The following is a 16,953-nucleotide window of genomic DNA, read 5'->3' on the forward strand; positions in this document are numbered from 1 at the left end:
AATTTTTTATGGAAAAATAAAACTCACTACTTGCGTAAATCAGTAGCTTTAAATTCATATGATAAAGGAGGTATAAATTTTATTGATTTCGGTGCTCTTAACAACACCTTTAAAATAAACTGGATTAAAAAGTATTTAAGAAATCCCACTTCTATCTGGAACTTTATCTCACATCATGTGTTCTCTAATTTAGGCGGCCTTAACTTCCTACTGCTCTGCAATTACAGTATTCCAAAAATACCACTGAAACTTTCTCACTTTCATCAACAAATTCTTTTGGCATGGGCGCTGATTTACAAACACAATTTCTCTCCACAAAACTGTTTTATTTGGAATAACTGCAATATTATTTATAAAAATAAAACTCTTTTTTTAAAATAACTGGTTTAATAATGGAATAATCTTGGTTAGTCAGTTATATAGAGAAGATGGACTCTTATATAATTACTCTGAGTTCCTCAGGAGATGTACCGATAACGCCTAAAGAATTCTCAATAGTGTTCGATGCCATCCCATCTGGTCTGTCCATGTTACACAGATGCTCCCACAGTGCTCCACTACAGGTCACTCCCCCGGATGTGTTACATTCTTCTCTTGGCAATGTTTGCTTTTCCTCTCATAAGTCTATAAATACCAAAATAAGATCTCTCTTTCAGGATGCAATGGTCTCTGTTCCATCAGCCATATTTTATTGGGCCAATTTTGTAACAGATATTGAATGGAAAAAAGTTTGGACTTGACCACAAAGGTTTTTCTTAACAAACAAAATTAAAGAGATTTCCTTTAAGTCGATTCATAAGTTTTACCCTACCAAACAATATTTGTCCAAATTTATGGCTGAAATAAATGTAAATTGTACCTTCTGTCAAGAGCAACCTGAAACAGTTTCTCATCTGTTTTGGTCATGTAAATTTACGTGTAAATTCTGGAAGGATTTCCACAAGTTTATTACTGACTCTGTTCTCCCTAATCTTCAACTATACTATAAGGATGTTATCTTTGGCTATTATAATTTTAAAGACAAGGACAATGATGCTTTCTTCTTTATAAATTTGGTTTTATTTTTGGCAAAATTTCATATACACAAAAGCAAAGTCCTCGGCAGAAAGCCTGAACTTCTTGTATTAAAAATGGAACTTGCACAATATATAAGGACAATCTCCTCATCAAAAAACACTAAGGCTCTCAAGACTGTTAACATCTATATCCGATTGAAACTGCTAACTTGATTTTGGCTCTTGCAAACTTTTGTTTATTTATGTTCCCCTTAATTTATTTTATTTTTTGTACTCACTTTTGTCTCACTGTCCTTGTCACTCTTTCTGTTCCTCATTGTACTACCACAATGGCATCTTTTATGTGATCCCTGTTTTACTTGACTGTATGTTTAAAATGTGATAAATAAAGTTAAAAAAAAAATAAAATAAAAAATCGTGAGTCTTCGACTAATCGTGGCAGCTCTAATTACAGATATCATCTTTCACTTGTGTATTTTAATGTGTTTCAGAACAATATTTCTGTTGTGCAGACTTACGGTTGGTAAACAGCAAATATCCAAGTCATTCAAAATAACATCTGTCATGTAGCTCCTGACTCCCTAAGAGTCAAAAGCTTTACAGTATTTTTTGAAGACATACAAACGTTTATTTTCAAACTAATAACTGAGTTACAGGGTCAAAAATAAAAAATTAACAGTCAGTACTTTTGTTGTTCTTTTTGACAAATTCCTGTTAAATGTATTGGACCCTCTGTTTTTAGGTTTTATTTTTTTCATCTTGACTTCATTGGAAATGCTAGCAAGAAGTCAGTTCAACAGATGTAACTTATAGTGAGATTGGAGGCGGTGCAGTATTAATATCAGAATCCCTTAGTTTTGATTATTAATCCTCTGGCTGACCCCATATTGCATTTTTTCATCTTAAAATGATGCACAGTCTTTATGTGAAATGCACTGTCTTCTTGATATTTATCAACCCATCAGTTTGTATTTCTGTGTGTTAATAAAGTTCCAACTTTTGTATTGTAACATTTTTGTGTTTTTCTTTCTTTAGTTTTTCAGACAACTCAAACTTTTAAACACTTGTAATGAGCCGAGTGTGTGTGTGTGTGTGTGTGTGTGTGTGTAAGAAGTACCACTTTTAACAACTTCATTAATATTGTTTTGTATCATAGTAATAAAGGTTAGTTTTAACGTCTGTATCCCCTCCTTATTTAATCTGAGATGTTCTTTTCTAAAAACCTCAGGATTGTGCAAGTACTTGTTGAGTTTAGAAGGTAAGTGGAACACTAAACAGAAAAGAAAAGAGACAGAGATGTGTGTTTTCTGTTAATACCATAATTGCAGTCATCTTAAACAAACACATGACATTTCTTTGGCACGATTGCTTTTTCACTGATTTGAAACTTTAATGTGTGGTACAACAATTCTTCTAGTTAAATAGAAAAAAAAAATGGGCTGTCTGTGTAAAAAGCATAAATGGCTGTTTGTCTTGGTGTATTGGTCTTTTGCCAGCATGGCAAACTAGATCAATCTGCTGGGACATCTGATTTGAGGACAATCACTTGCTTTTCCAAAGGACACTGACAACCAGACATTAGATGCCACAGCCCTGGCCCACGGTATCCCCCCCCCCCCCCCTCCCCCCCATGCATGCGGTGGGCCTTCTGTAGAAAGAGAGCAGCTTAATGAAGGTGACAAGGTGAAAACAGGAGGACTGATGTGCCGGTGCTGTGAGGGCATGTATAACACCACCTATCCAAGTGTTGAATATAAGGAGGCTTTGAAGAATCTACAATAATTGTGTATTGTTTGTACATGAATCACAATGTGTTACTTCAGAGGTGTGATGTTTTCAGGGTTTTTTAAATAAAAATCAGCTTTCTTTTTAATTGCTATTAACTGACAGTCAGATAACCAGCTTTTAAAAACATATTCATAAACACTTTGCAGTCAACAAAATTTGCACAGAGGTTATAGATGAAATAAAAGTATCACGTGTGTTCTAGGTGTGTTTATAACTCTGTTATTGTACATATTCTGTGTTATACATCATAATCATTCCAGTCTTTATTTTTTTTTTACTGTTTTAATCTTTATAAAACTGTTATTTATATATTTTTGTGATTTCTGCTGTCCTATTGGTCTGGTCTCTCTTGAAAATCTGAGAATGTGATATTCATAATAAAAGGATTTAAGTTTACTGCCAAAAAATGATTGCACTTCATAACAGAAATGTGCTAACTGGCTTGAAATAGATTGAAACTGTTATGAGATTGCTTCAGGGAGCAGACATGACACCGTCTTTTAGGTTTCGCCATCACTTTGTATTATGCGCACAACACCACCCTCCTCTGGCTTCCACATGAACTGCACCTTAAACATCAACTGTTTACAAATGTCATGACACAAACAAACGTTTCAATACCGTAAATCACTTTTTGGACTGCGATCACTTTTTGGCACAACATCGGCTCTGATAACATTTAAAGCGCACTGAAAAACTATTCTTTAATGCTAAAAACCCATTATCAATTGTAATTATTTATTTATTAATTTAAATTTCAGATATCGATCTTCATTTTTGTAAACTGGTGAATTAATGATTTTTTAAAGAATTAAAACGACAAAGTTTGGCAATATATTTTTTAAAAAGGATGAATAAAGCAGTAAAATAAAATGAGAAATATATATATATTTTAAAAACTATGATAATTAGACGAACTTTATTTTAAATAAATAAAATTGATTTTCGGTGACCCTGGGTGTCATGGTGATGATGACGTGTTTGAGTGCAGGTATAAAAGCAGGAGGCAAAAGTGGAATTCGGGTTTCACGTTTGAGCGCAAACAGGAGCTTTTTCCCACTAGTGCTGTGAAAACTCGGATTTTTCAAGCTACAGCTAACGTTTGAAAATCTTCAAGAAGGATTTGCAAAATGACTTCTTCAAACTTGAGTCGCGAGATGCACCTGCTCTCCCTTTTCATTGAGGAGGTGTTAGATCAACGCTATGGTGAGTACAGCAGGCTAATATGTCAGAGTGCTAGCAAACAAATACAACTTCGATTTTTGTCTTTTATTGTTTGGAAGTAGGACTTCATGAGTGTTAACATTTAGGATGAGATGTTTCATACTTGAGTAACATCAATTTTAACATGTGCCAGTACGCTATAAAGATGGCGCCATGTTTTTTTTTAATTGCTAACGACTTAAGGCGTTGGAGGACGCTGACGTCAGCGCGCGGCCGTTTTTGCATGTAGAGGGTTTGAGTTGACATGTTTGGGCCGCTGGCGCTGAGTTATACGTGAACGTTTCATAGATTGTGAATGTGTAAAGCTGGAGAAGCTGGAGTTTTAAAAGTTCACAGAGTCGCAGGATGAGTTTGAGATTGAAACAGTGTGTGCCTGCAATAAGGAGGTGGGAGGTTTCTCACCTAAATGTAGCTGCTTTATCCTCAAAATATCGATGCTCAACTAATATGAAGATATTACTCCTTAATGTGAATGCGTATTAAAACCTCAGTGAAAATCCACGCAGCCTTACACACATGAAAACTTTTACCAGGTGAAAAATGTGAAGGCTTTCATAAACAATGAGTTCTGCTGGGCGCTTCTTACTGTTTGTGTGTGGAAGAGCTTATGATGATGTAAAGCCATGTCTGGACAATTTAAATTCAGGCTTTAATTTGTGTGATCACATGATTAACGTAGACGCACGCTTTGCTTTCTCGTAGCTGATCTGGTGAGTCCAGTCACTGCACCTCAGATGGTCGTCACTAACTTGAGGAACCGTGAACTGAGCAGGAGGCATCTGAACTCCATGCCTCACCTGGTCCTCACTCTTTACCATAACCTGGTGACTGGGTCCAAGGACTTTCCTAGCATACCTTTTAAAGGATGGTTCCACCGGGACCTGGTGACGACACCATTTGTCAATGTGAGGCAGAGCCAGAGAGAGAACACCACTCCTTCTCCTCCTACGGACTCACCAGCTGGCATGATGCTGCCGCCTGCGGGCTCCAGCTCTCATCCACGCTTCCTGACTCCAGTTCTTCCAGAGAAAGCAGATCTTGCTGTGCTGAAGGCAGATCGGAGGAACTGTGTCCGCACCCTGACTGTCGACGGCCTCCCCGTCACCAGAGTCATCTCCACTGTTTACCAAACAGAGGACACTGAGATGAAGAACCGCTGGAGAGTAACAGACTACAGCGCGGACGGCAGAGTTCTCACTTCGGTGCTCTGCCGTTTTCTAAATATGTCGGCAAAGCGTGCTAAGAGGAAGGCGGAGGAAGAGAGCAGCATCCGGAGCCCGACTCAAGCAAGGAAGCGCTTGAGATTATAATATACAGTGAAGCATGTCGAACGTCAGCAAGCCTGAACAAAGTGGTAAGTAGTAAATAGTGCTTAAGGTTGTTTCTAAAAGAATGTCCTAAAATATTTGAAAATCGTCGAGGTTTTAACTTTTATTCTTTCTTTTCTGCCTCTTGTTTCTAAAAGTCAGGCAAAAGAGTCACGCTGCGAAGAAACACCACACAGAAGATTTTCCCTCAGTAAAATGGTGAATATATTCATCTTGTTATGACGTTTGCTCACAATAACCAGGAGTGTTTCTGAAGTGATTCACTCTCATTTGGTGTTATTTGATCCAAAGACAACTGAGGGTCTTCAGAGCAGCGTGAACGGGCGTCATCTGAGAGCAAGACAGTCCTGGCGCCTTTGTGGTTCCCTCCAGGTACTCCAGCTTCATCCCACAGTCCAGAGAGATGCAGTTAGGTTGAATGTGAGTGTGAATGGTTGTCTGTTTCTCTGTGTTAGACTGACCTGTCCAGGTTATACCCCCGCCTCTGGCCCCATAACAGCTGGGATGGCTCCAATGGTTAAGCAGAAGAAATGGATGGAAGGATGATCCAAAGAGAAACATTGAAGGCCCTCTCACAAAAAAAGATAAGAACTCATTTTACACATTGTTGAAACATCCTGAAAGTTATTTGTTGTGTTTAGAAACTGGTTGAACTGTCATTAGAGTTTGTTTCGACTTGTTGTTCATTTCTTATTCGGTTCAGCTGTGTTTCTATGTGTCCTTAGTTCCCATAATCAGCCTCCTGTGTGTAAATATAGTGTCAGTCTCCCTTTGTCCCTTGTCAGAGTGTTAGTCTCCGTCCCCTCGTGTTTCCTTGCCTCAGTAGTTCTGTTTCCTACAGTTTTCCCCCAGTATAGGTTTTGGTTAGACTTTTTCAGTTCCCTTTGTCAGTCTTTGTATTTGGTATTTCCTCATCAGTCTCATCACTTTCCTCTCCAGAGAGAAAACAATAAAAAGACCTGAAGAGACGTCTATGCAAACGCTCTCATTGTGAAAGATAAGTATACATCCAACTAATCTGTGACTCTGTCACAGCTCTGATCAGCAATTCTTTCAGGTTTGTCTGTTTTGATGATGTTATTAATTGTTATTATCCTTTATCCAGTTAACTTTCAGAGAGGAGCGGAGGGAGGAGCGAAGCCAGCGTGCTCTGTAAACTGTCATTAAAAAAAAGATAAGTATATATTGATTTTATATTATTATGACAGCTCCTCCTCAGTGAACACTTCCTCTAGTTGCTGAAATCATTTACTAATTTTTTTCTTCCCATTTGTCTTTTGTTTTTCAGAGAAAACAGAGGAGCCAAGGTGACATTAAGACCTAAGACAGGACGGATTGAACCCTTTCTCGTAAAAAGATAAGTATTCACTCTGCTTTTAATCAGAATATTGATAAATATCTAAAATTCTGCTCACCTGGTTGATAAAGTTACTAAAATGATTCCCTCTTTTCTGTCATTTGTCCTTTAGAGAGAAGATGAGGAGAGTGAACGTCAGCAAGAATGAACAAAGTGGTAAGTAGTAAATAGTGTTTAAGGTTGTTTCTAAAACATCCCAAACATTAAAAAACTTGTTGAGGTTTTAACTTTTATTCTTTCTTTTCTGCCTCTTGTTTCTAAAAGTCAGGAAAAAGAGCCAAGATGAGAAGAAACTCCACACAGAAGATTTTCCCTCAGTAAAATGGTAAATACATTCATCATGTTATGACGTTTGCTCACAATAACCAGGAGTGTTTCTGAAGTGATTCACTCTCATTTGGTGTTATTTGGTGTTTGTCTTTGAAAGGAGAGGAGCAGTAACGACACTGGGAGACAAACAACAGGATGATCCAAAGAGAAACATCAAAGGCCCTCTCACCAGCTTTCATTTATTAAATTTGTCTTTACTGAACGATTTCTGGTGTGTACTTGTGTTGATACTCAGACAACAGCTCGTCTTTCTGTTTGTGCTGGAAGATTCAGGCAAACACATATTACATATATATGATTGTTATATGACACAGTTTCACATTTAGTGCTATATGATAATGATAAGGTCCAGTTTAATGGTATTGCTAGTGTCTAATGAAATGAACACGTGATTTTCAGATCCAGCAAAGTGAATATTTTTCACTGTGGATAAATTACATGGAAACGTTTAATGAGTCATCAGCTATTTCACTACAAAGATGATGTGATTAAAGGTTCTCATACATGCAGGTCAGAAGTTTTGCTCCATCCTGGATGTTAAATGCTGATCAATGTTTACACATATCTGCACATTTCTAACAGCTCATTTCACAGGTCATCAGTCTCCTGACTGCATATGCAGAGTTTTATCATCACGTGTTCATGGCAGACAAACATAATTATGAATTCTTGTTTTAGTTCCATTCAGTCACTCAACATCAGGTGTCTGCTTGTCCTGAGCTGTGAGAACTACAGTGAGTTGCTTTCCTCTTTAGCTTAGTATTAATAAACCAGGTCGTAGGTGGGCACCTGCATCAAGGAGTCAAGAAGCATATTTTATTGTTTAATGGTGAAAACAATGGATTGTTGTTCATTTGTTTAATGGAAAGACTGAAAGTGCGGCCTGGTGTTGACTTACACTTATTCAAAGTGATGAAGTACCAACAGATACTAAAAGTCACAGCCTGAAACACGTCAACTGCTTTATTATTTCTAGTTATAAATAAACTGTCAGTTTATGGCCCCTGTGGCTCGATCAGGCCCTTCCGGGATGTGGAGATATTTATTATTTACTATAACTTGTGCTTATGTTGGTTTTTGCTGTGGTTTCGCTACTGTGTTTTTCTCTTTTTGCTTGTTTTTATTTTTCCAGCAGGTGATCAAACAGATTTTTAGTGTCTTCTCTCTCTGTGTCTCTCTTCTCCTATCTTTTTGCTTTCCATCTCCTTCTGTTGAGCATCTTCCCAACTTCTCTTTTCTTCATCTTTCTCTTTCCCATCCCCAGTCCTGTCCGTTCTGATTGTAATAATTTCAAGGTAAAGAAAAGAAAGAAATAATAAAGAGCTAATACACTTTGACAATCAAGTGGACCAGTGTGGCAAAAGCTGTAATGATCCATTTGGGAAAATAAATCTGTTGGACTGGTAAACTAATATACTATAGTAATACGGTATGAAAAATGGCAAACATGAGAATTCTGTGTGTTTTCCTTCTTATCTCCAGACTAACAGTCCACAGGTTTGGTGCTCAGACTCTGATTTGTTCCCTGGAGATGGAGGAGAGAGAGCACAGAGGACAGCAAGGTGGAGGAGTGAAGGAGAAGGTGGTGCAGCTCAGTGTCCAATCAGGAGTGAGCATCTCTATATATGTATATAGAATATATATATATTTCAAGTTTTTGTTGTTTTTTGTTTTTTAAAGCAAACACTAAAACTGTCACCCACACCTCTGAAGATAAAGATAACTAATCATAAATAAAGGGAATATTATCATGATGAGGACACTATCAGAGGTAGTTCAGGGAACTGTTATACTTCAGATACCAGAAAAATCGTTTTTCTTTTCTTGTTTTTTTGGCTTAACTTCATGGTAGTCAAAATGAAGAAGAGTGCTAAGTAAGTAAAAGCTGCATGGCAAAACACACACCTTCACTGCAGATGCATGCACAGAAACCAGTATTTTTTGTATCTTAAATATTAAGTAGTGTGTGTACAGTAGTCAATATAATGGGATGTGTCCTAAAGCAGCGAAAGAAGAGTTCTTACAGCATTTTGCAATATTTAGGATTTTATTGAACACTTTTACCTTTCAACATTTGTAACATTAGTGAGTAATGAAGCATTGCAGAATAATCCTGTGTTTTTGATTATTTATTGTACACTACAAGTAAACAACAATAAGTTAAACATCTGTCACATCTGTCAGAAGCTTGGATAGCGAAAGTAGCGAAAGACTGCGGTGGGTTTGAAAACGATTTGCCAGGAGTCCGGTGTTCTCATGGCTCTAGTTAGCCTAGCCCCCGGCTCGCTATCGAGCTAGTGGGTAACAGACGTCTCTGAAAACGTCGGAGCGCTTTTGAAAATATGTGGTGTCTTGATAAACTGAGCAGATATTTGAGGTTTACACAGTTACAGTCTCGCCTGAAAATATGTGAAACGTTTATTTTGTGACCTATAAAGAATAATAAGAGTAATACTAAAACTAACTAGCTGCCGCCATTGTTGGAAACTGAGCTGGGCTGCGCTATGAATTCTGGGACACAGCTACTTCTTCTTCTTCGGGGTTTAACGGCAGCTGGCATCCTTGTACATGCAGTGCTGCCATCTTCTGTTTCAGTCCGTTATTACACTCTTAAATCCTACTACTTATTCCTGCGTCTTTTGGGATCTTACAAAGCTTCAAACGACGCGTCGACTTTTGATAGTCAACGCAATCGTGACTCTTCGAGAGATGGCGCTCTGAGCAGTCACGTATCGCTGAGCTCTGCGAACCTGGCCTTTTTTAAAATATATATTACACACAGTGAACAGAGACTTTATTTACGCCTACGCAATAGTCATCTTTTACGTCTCATTTTGGTATCTATTTGTGAACCAAAATGAGCAAACCCGAGAAGAGAAAGACCGAATCTAAGAAGTTGCATGCTAACAGTGGCTCCGTTAGCAAGCTTGCTAATGTTAGCCAAGCTGCTCAGTCTTCTCTCGCTACTGAGATGCCCGCCGACACTAAAAATACTCTCATCGACTCCATGCACGACTATTTGGAGGCAGTTTCCGAACCGCTTCAGTATTCACGGATGGAAGAAGAGTTTCGCCCTCTCCCTATCACTCCATGTGCCTCTCCCGCTGGTAAGCTAAGAAAAGTTGCGGATACGGAGACATCTACGGTTCTCTCCCAGCTCTCATCACTTACCATGTTGATTAACTCGAGTTCAGACACTTGAAAAAATGGTGAGTGACAACTCCATAGCCATCTCCGAGATGAAAAAAGCTGTCCAAGAGAACACTGAACATATCACAGCTGTTAAGGAGTCATTTGATGCTGTCTGTGCTGAGTTAAATGATATGAAGAGCAGAGTTGTCAGTGTTGAGGCACAGCTCGAAAAATATAAAGCAATCGCTGAAGCACAGGAAAAGCGCATCTCTCACCTGGAGAGCTATTCACGGCGTTGGAATCTGAAGCTCTACGGTCTGACCGAGAGGGACAAGCAGGACGTGCGGCAGGAGGTAATCAAAGTCTGTAGATCAGTCATACCGGAGATGCAAGATAAATTCCCCGACGTCGTTGACACCGTCCACCGCATCGGTCCCAAGAGGTCCAACAACAACCAACCCAGGGGAATCATCATTCAGTTTACATCCAGGATCTACCGCGATGCTGTCTGGCGCGCTGCTAAGAAGTCCACCTACCTGAAACGTAACAACCTAAAGCTGGCTGAGGATCTGTCCCCTGACGACCGCGCCCGAAGAAACAGACTCTGGCCGTCTGTGGAAGCTGCGCGCAAAGAAAACAAGCTGGCGTTCTTCGTAGGAGGTCGTGCGTTCGTGGAGGGAAAAGAGATTTTTCCAGCCCTATAATTTGATCCAAGGTATTTTGAGGTGAAAACTGAAGTATCTTAAGATTAACTTGGTTTCACTGCCGTTCTTTTTTTGTTTGTTTGTTTTTGTTGTTGGACTCATAAAACGATCAGAGTTAAACTGATGCAGTTTATTTGTTATAAGTTTATTGGTCTTCAGTTTGGCTGCAATATTTTTACTGAAAATGTTATGAGCAAGCTGGATAAGCTTCTTTTTATTTTTTTTTATTTTTATTCTTTTTTTGAATAATTAGTTATTTAAATGGAGCAAGAAAATTTCTATTAAGCTCCCTTTCAATGCTCATATGTGAAGCGTTTATTTATTTTATTTATTTATTTATTTATTTATTTATTTATTTTTACCACATTGGTTTTATTGTTTTAGGCTATTGTATTCCTATTATTATTCAAGTTCACAATTTCCTTACTCAGGGGTTGCAGTTCTCATCTTATATAGGACTCTCTTAAGTGACCAGGTTCCCAATTCAACTGTTCTTCATTTACTTGGTCTAAGCTTTTTCTTATTTGTCACTTTTAATTTTTGTTACTATCATTATGTCTCTGTCTGTTATTTCTTTAAATGCAAGAGGTTTAAGAAACAATGTTAAACGTAAGGCTATTTTTTTTGTTTTGCAAGCAGTTCAATTCAGATTTCTGTTTTATACAAGAGTCTCACTCAACAGAACAAGAAAAAACATTTTGGAGATCGCAATGGGGAGATGATCTGTGGATGTCCCATGGTACAGAGCATGCTGCTGGTGTCTGCATACTTAAAGGAAGATTTAATGGTAAAATCTTGAATTCTGACATAGATAAAGATGGTCATTACATTTTTCTAATAGTTGAGGCTGCACACTCTATCTATATTTTAGTCAATGTGTATGGTTTTAACTGTCAGAGGGAGAATAAACTATATTTTGATAGGTTGGAGGAGCGCCTACTGCGCTGGTTATCGAAATATCCCAATTCTTTTATTATTTTTGGTGGAGACTTTAATACAGTGTTTAACAGCTATTTGGACAGATGGCCTTCTAGAAGTTTAGACTCTAACTCATTCATAAGACTGTTTGCACAAAGATTCAACTTAGTCGATTCTTGGAGGGATTCTCATTCGTCTCAGATAGCTTATACATGGTGTAATAAGACTCAAACCAGACACTCACGTATCGATTTTTGGCTTATCTTATAAGATTTAGAAAAAGTTAAAACGGATATTTATCCTACACCACTCTCAGACCACAAAATGGTTAGCTTATCGATCCCGTTGTCATCCTCCCTAATCACTAAAACCTCTTACTGGAAGTTAAATAGTACCATTCTTGAGCATAAAGAAGTGATTTGTGAAGTTCAGAGATTCATTAAACTTTATTGGAGTAAAGCTCTCACAAATAATACATTTTGTAGTAACTGGGAACTTTTGAAATATGAAATTGGAAAATTCTTTAGAAAATATAGCAGTGATTTAGCAAAAAAAAAGAAGATCTGATGAGACGCAAGTGATACAAAAGATCATATGCCTTACTTCCAAACCAATAGACACCCTCAGTGAATCTGATAAGATAGAACTGGTTGACCTGCAGCACAGGTTAGATGAGCATAGCAAATAGCACATAGCAAAATATTGTTCAAACTTTTATTGCAAACTTTATTCTTCTAGTTATTGCCCTGAAGCTTGTCTGACTTTTTTTAAAATTCTTTAGACAAAATTACTCAGCTGAATGAGGAGGATAGTCAGCTTTGCGACAGATCAATTTCTTTGATTGAGGTTGCAGATGCTATAAAACATCTAAAGATTAACAAATCACCTGGAACTGACGGCCTTACTGCCGAGTTTTACAAACAGTTCGCTGACAGTTTAGCCCCGTTTCTTTTAGAAGTTTTTAAGGAAAGTATGGATAGAGGTGCACTCCCTCCCACTTTATGTCAAGGTTTGATCACCCTCATTCCAAAACCAGGAAAGGATCCTTTGCTCTTAGACAATTGGCGACCAATCTCATTACTGAATAATGATTATAAGATATTGGCACAAATTCTGGCTAATAGAATGAAACCTGTATTAGATCAAGTTATTGATGAGAGTCAGTCTGGTTTCATGCAGAATCGTCATATCTCAAACAACATAAGATTAATTTTAGACATAATAGATTACCCAGAACTTGTACAGGATGATAGTCTTATTCTTTTTTTAGATTTCTACAAGGCGTTCGACTCCTTAGAGCATGAGTTTATTTTTACTGCTTTAAATAAATTTGGGTTTGGTCAGTCCTTCTGTAATGCCGTTCGGACACTGTATTCCAATAGTAACAGCTCCATAAAGCTTGCCACTGGTACTTCCCCAAGATTCTCTCTAAAGCGTGGAGTGAGGCAGGGTTGCCCCCTATCCGTATATTTATTCCTTCTTTCTGTGCAACTCCTTAATTCACACATTAAACTCAGTTCTTTAAAAGGCCTGGTCATTGCTAACAGAGAAATACTCATAAGTCAGCTGGCAGACGATACAGCTCTCTTCCTCAGAGACGCCTCGCAAGTTTCAGTGGCCATTAACAATATACAGCCATTCTCTAAAGCCTCCGGACTTTCACTCAACCTGCATAAATGTGAACTTTTACCAGTTAAAAGTTGTTTAGCAACTTCAATTCATGGAATACCTGTAAGAAACTCTGTAAGATACCTTGGAATTCAAATAATAAAAAATGAGCAATCCAGATGCTCCACAAACTTCATTCCTATTATAGATAAATCCCAAAAAATCTTTAATCATTGGCTACAGCGAGACCTGTCATTGAAGGGTAGAGTTCTGCTATCGAAGGCTGAAGGTATCTCCCGTCTAACCTATGCTGCCCAGTCACTACATGTTGATAATACAACCTGTAAGTCAATTAACAAATTATTATACAATTTTTTATGGAAAAATAAAACTCACTACTTGCGTAAATCAGTAGCTTTAAATTCATATGATAAAGGAGGTATAAATTTTATTGATTTCGGTGCTCTTAACAACACCTTTAAAATAAACTGGATTAAAAAGTATTTAAGAAATCCCACTTCTATCTGGAACTTTATCTCACATCATGTGTTCTCTAATTTAGGCGGCCTTAACTTCCTACTGCTCTGCAATTACAGTATTCCAAAAATACCACTGAAACTTTCTCACTTTCATCAACAGATTCTTTTGGCATGGGCGCTGATTTACAAACACAATTTCTCTCCACAAAACTGTTTTATTTGGAATAACTGCAATATTATTTATAAAAATAAAACTTTTTTTTTAAATAACTGGTTTAATAATGGAATAATCTTGGTTAGTCAGTTATATAGAGAAGATGGACTCTTATATAATTACTCTGAGTTCCTCAGGAGATGTACCGATAACGCCTAAAGAATTCTCAATAGTGTTCGATGCCATCCCATCTGGTCTGTCCATGTTACACAGATGCTCCCACAGTGCTCCACTACAGGTCACTCCCCCGGATGTGTTACATTCTTCTCTTGGCAATGTTTGCTTTTCCTCTCATAAGTCTATAAATACCAAAATAAGATCTCTCTTTCAGGATGCAATGGTCTCTGTTCCATCAGCCATATTTTATTGGGCCAATTTTGTAACAGATATTGAATGGAAAAAAGTTTGGACTTGACCACAAAGGTTTTTCTTAACAAACAAAATTAAAGAGATTTCCTTTAAGTCGATTCATAAGTTTTACCCTACCAAACAATATTTGTCCAAATTTATGGCTGAAATAAATGTACATTGTACCTTCTGTCAAGAGCAACCTGAAACAGTTTCTCATCTGTTTTGGTCATGTAAATTTACGTGTAAATTCTGGAAGGATTTCCACAAGTTTATTACTGACTCTGTTCTCCCTAATCTTCAACTATACTATAAGGATGTTATCTTTGGCTATTATAATTTTAAAGACAAGGACAATGATGCTTTCTTCTTTATAAATTTGGTTTTATTTTTGGCAAAATTTCATATACACAAAAGCAAAGTCCTCGGCAGAAAGCCTGAACTTCTTGGATTAAAAATGGAACTTGCACAATATATAAGGACAATCTCCTCATCAAAAAACACTAAGGCTCTCAAGACTGTTAACATCTATATCCGATTGAAACTGCTAACTTGATTTTGGCTCTTGCAAACTTTTGTTTATTTATGTTCCCCTTAATTTATTTTATTTTTTGTACTCACTTTTGTCTCACTGTCCTTGTCACTCTTTCTGTTCCTCATTGTACTACCACAATGTCATCTTTTATGTGATCCCTGTTTTACTTGACTGTATGTTTAAAATGTGATAAATAAAGTTAAAAAAAATAAAAATAACAAATCGTGAGTCTTCGACTAATCGTGGCAGCTCTAATTACAGATATCATCTTTCACTTGTGTATTTTAATGTGTTTCAGAACAATATTTCTGTTGTGCAGACTTACGGTTGGTAAACAGCAAATATCCAAGTCATTCAAAATAACATCTGTCATGTAGCTCCTGACTCCCTAAGAGTCAAAAGCTTTACAGTATTTTTTGAAGACATACAAACGTTTATTTTCAAACTAATAACTGAGTTACAGGGTCAAAAATAAAAAATTAACAGTCAGTACTTTTGTTGTTCTTTTTGACAAATTCCTGTTAAATGTATTGGACCCTCTGTTTTTAGGTTTTATTTTTTTCATCTTGACTTCCTTGGAAATGCTAGCAAGAAGTCAGTTCAACAGATGTAACTTATAGTGAGATTGGAGGCGGTGCAGTATTAATATCAGAATCCCTTAGTTTTGATTATTAATCCTCTGGCTGACCCCATATTGCATTTTTTCATCTTAAAATGATGCACAGTCTTTATGTGAAATGTACTGTCTTCTTGATATTTATCAACCCATCAGTTTGTATTTCTGTGTGTTAATAAAGTTCCAACTTTTGTATTGTAACATTTTTGTCTTTTTCTTTCTTTAGTTTTTCAGACAACTCAAACTTTTAAACACTTGTAATGAGCCGAGTGTGTGTGTGTGTGTGTGTGTGTGTGTGTGTGTGTGTGTGTGTGTAAGAAGTACCACTTTTAACAACTTCATTAATATTGTTTTGTATCATAGTAATAAAGGTTAGTTTTAACGTCTGTATCTCCTCCTTATTTAATCTGAGATGTTCTTTTCTAAAAACCTCAGGATTGTGCAAGTACTTGTTGAGTTTAGAAGGTAAGTGGAACACTAAACAGAAAAGAAAAGAGACAGAGATGTGTGTTTTCTGTTAATACCATAATTGCAGTCATCTTAAACAAACACATGACATTTCTTTGGCACGATTGCTTTTTCACTGATTTGAAACTTTAATGTGTGGTACAACAATTCTTCTAGTTAAATAGAAAAAAAATGGGCTGTCTGTGTAAAAAGCATAAATGGCTGTTTGTCTTGGTGTATTGGTCTTTTGCCAGCATGGCAAACTAGATCAATCTGCTGGGACATCTGATTTGAGGACAATCACTTGCTTTTCCAAAGGACACTGACAACCAGACATTAGATGCCACAGCCCTGGCCCACGGTATCCCCCCCCCCCTCCCCCCCATGCATGCGGTGGGCCTTCTGTAGTAAGAGAGCAGCTTAATGAAGGTGACAAGGTGAAAACAGGAGGATTGATGTGCCGGTGCTGTGAGGGCATGTATAACACCACCTACCCAAGTGATGAATATAAGGAGGCTTTGAAGAATCTACAATAATTGTGTGTTGTTTGTACATGAATCACAATGTGTTACTTCAGAGGTGTGATGTTTTCAGGGTTTTTTAAATAAAAATCAGCTTTCTTTTTAATTGCTATTAACTGACAGTCAGATAACCAGCTTTTAAAAACATATTCATAAACACTTTGCAGTCAACAAAATTTGCACAGAGGTTATAGATGAAATAAAAGTATCACGTGTGTTCTAGGTGTGTTTATAACTCTGTTATTGTACATATTCTGTGTTATACATCATAATCATTCCAGTCATTTTTTAACTGTTTTAATCTTTATAAAACTGTTATTTATTTATTTATTTTTGTGATTTCTGCTGCCCTATTGGTCTGGTCTCTCTTGAAAATCTGAGAATGTGA

General features: G+C 37.2%; 1 protein-coding gene across 3 annotated transcripts; it reads left to right on the forward strand.

Moving 5' to 3' along the window:
• The first annotated feature begins 3,123 nt into the window (after positions 1 to 3,123).
• Positions 3,124 to 7,248, forward strand: LOC309689292 (uncharacterized protein). 3 transcript variants are annotated; one of them, XM_082505595.1, is made up of 9 exons: positions 3,124 to 4,010; positions 4,731 to 5,382; positions 5,494 to 5,554; positions 5,648 to 5,728; positions 5,812 to 6,534; positions 6,645 to 6,717; positions 6,830 to 6,869; positions 6,978 to 7,038; positions 7,141 to 7,248. In XM_082505595.1, the coding sequence occupies exons 1-2, from the start codon at positions 3,935 to 3,937 to the stop codon at positions 5,336 to 5,338; spliced, it is 684 nt and encodes a 227-aa protein (XP_082361721.1). In that variant the 5' UTR covers positions 3,124 to 3,934; the 3' UTR covers positions 5,339 to 5,382; positions 5,494 to 5,554; positions 5,648 to 5,728; positions 5,812 to 6,534; positions 6,645 to 6,717; positions 6,830 to 6,869; positions 6,978 to 7,038; positions 7,141 to 7,248. The 3 variants fall into 3 exon arrangements, with proteins under 3 accessions (XP_082361721.1, XP_082361720.1, XP_082361722.1); XM_082505594.1 differs by having other exon boundaries at positions 5,812 to 6,717; XM_082505596.1 differs by having other exon boundaries at positions 5,812 to 6,717; positions 6,982 to 7,038.
• The last annotated feature ends 9,705 nt before the right edge of the window (positions 7,249 to 16,953 follow it).

The sequence above is a fragment of the Aulonocara stuartgranti genome (genome assembly GCF_965226115.1).
Source record: "Aulonocara stuartgranti genome assembly, chromosome: 15".
In the NCBI taxonomy this organism is placed as follows: Eukaryota; Metazoa; Chordata; class Actinopteri; order Cichliformes; family Cichlidae; genus Aulonocara; species Aulonocara stuartgranti.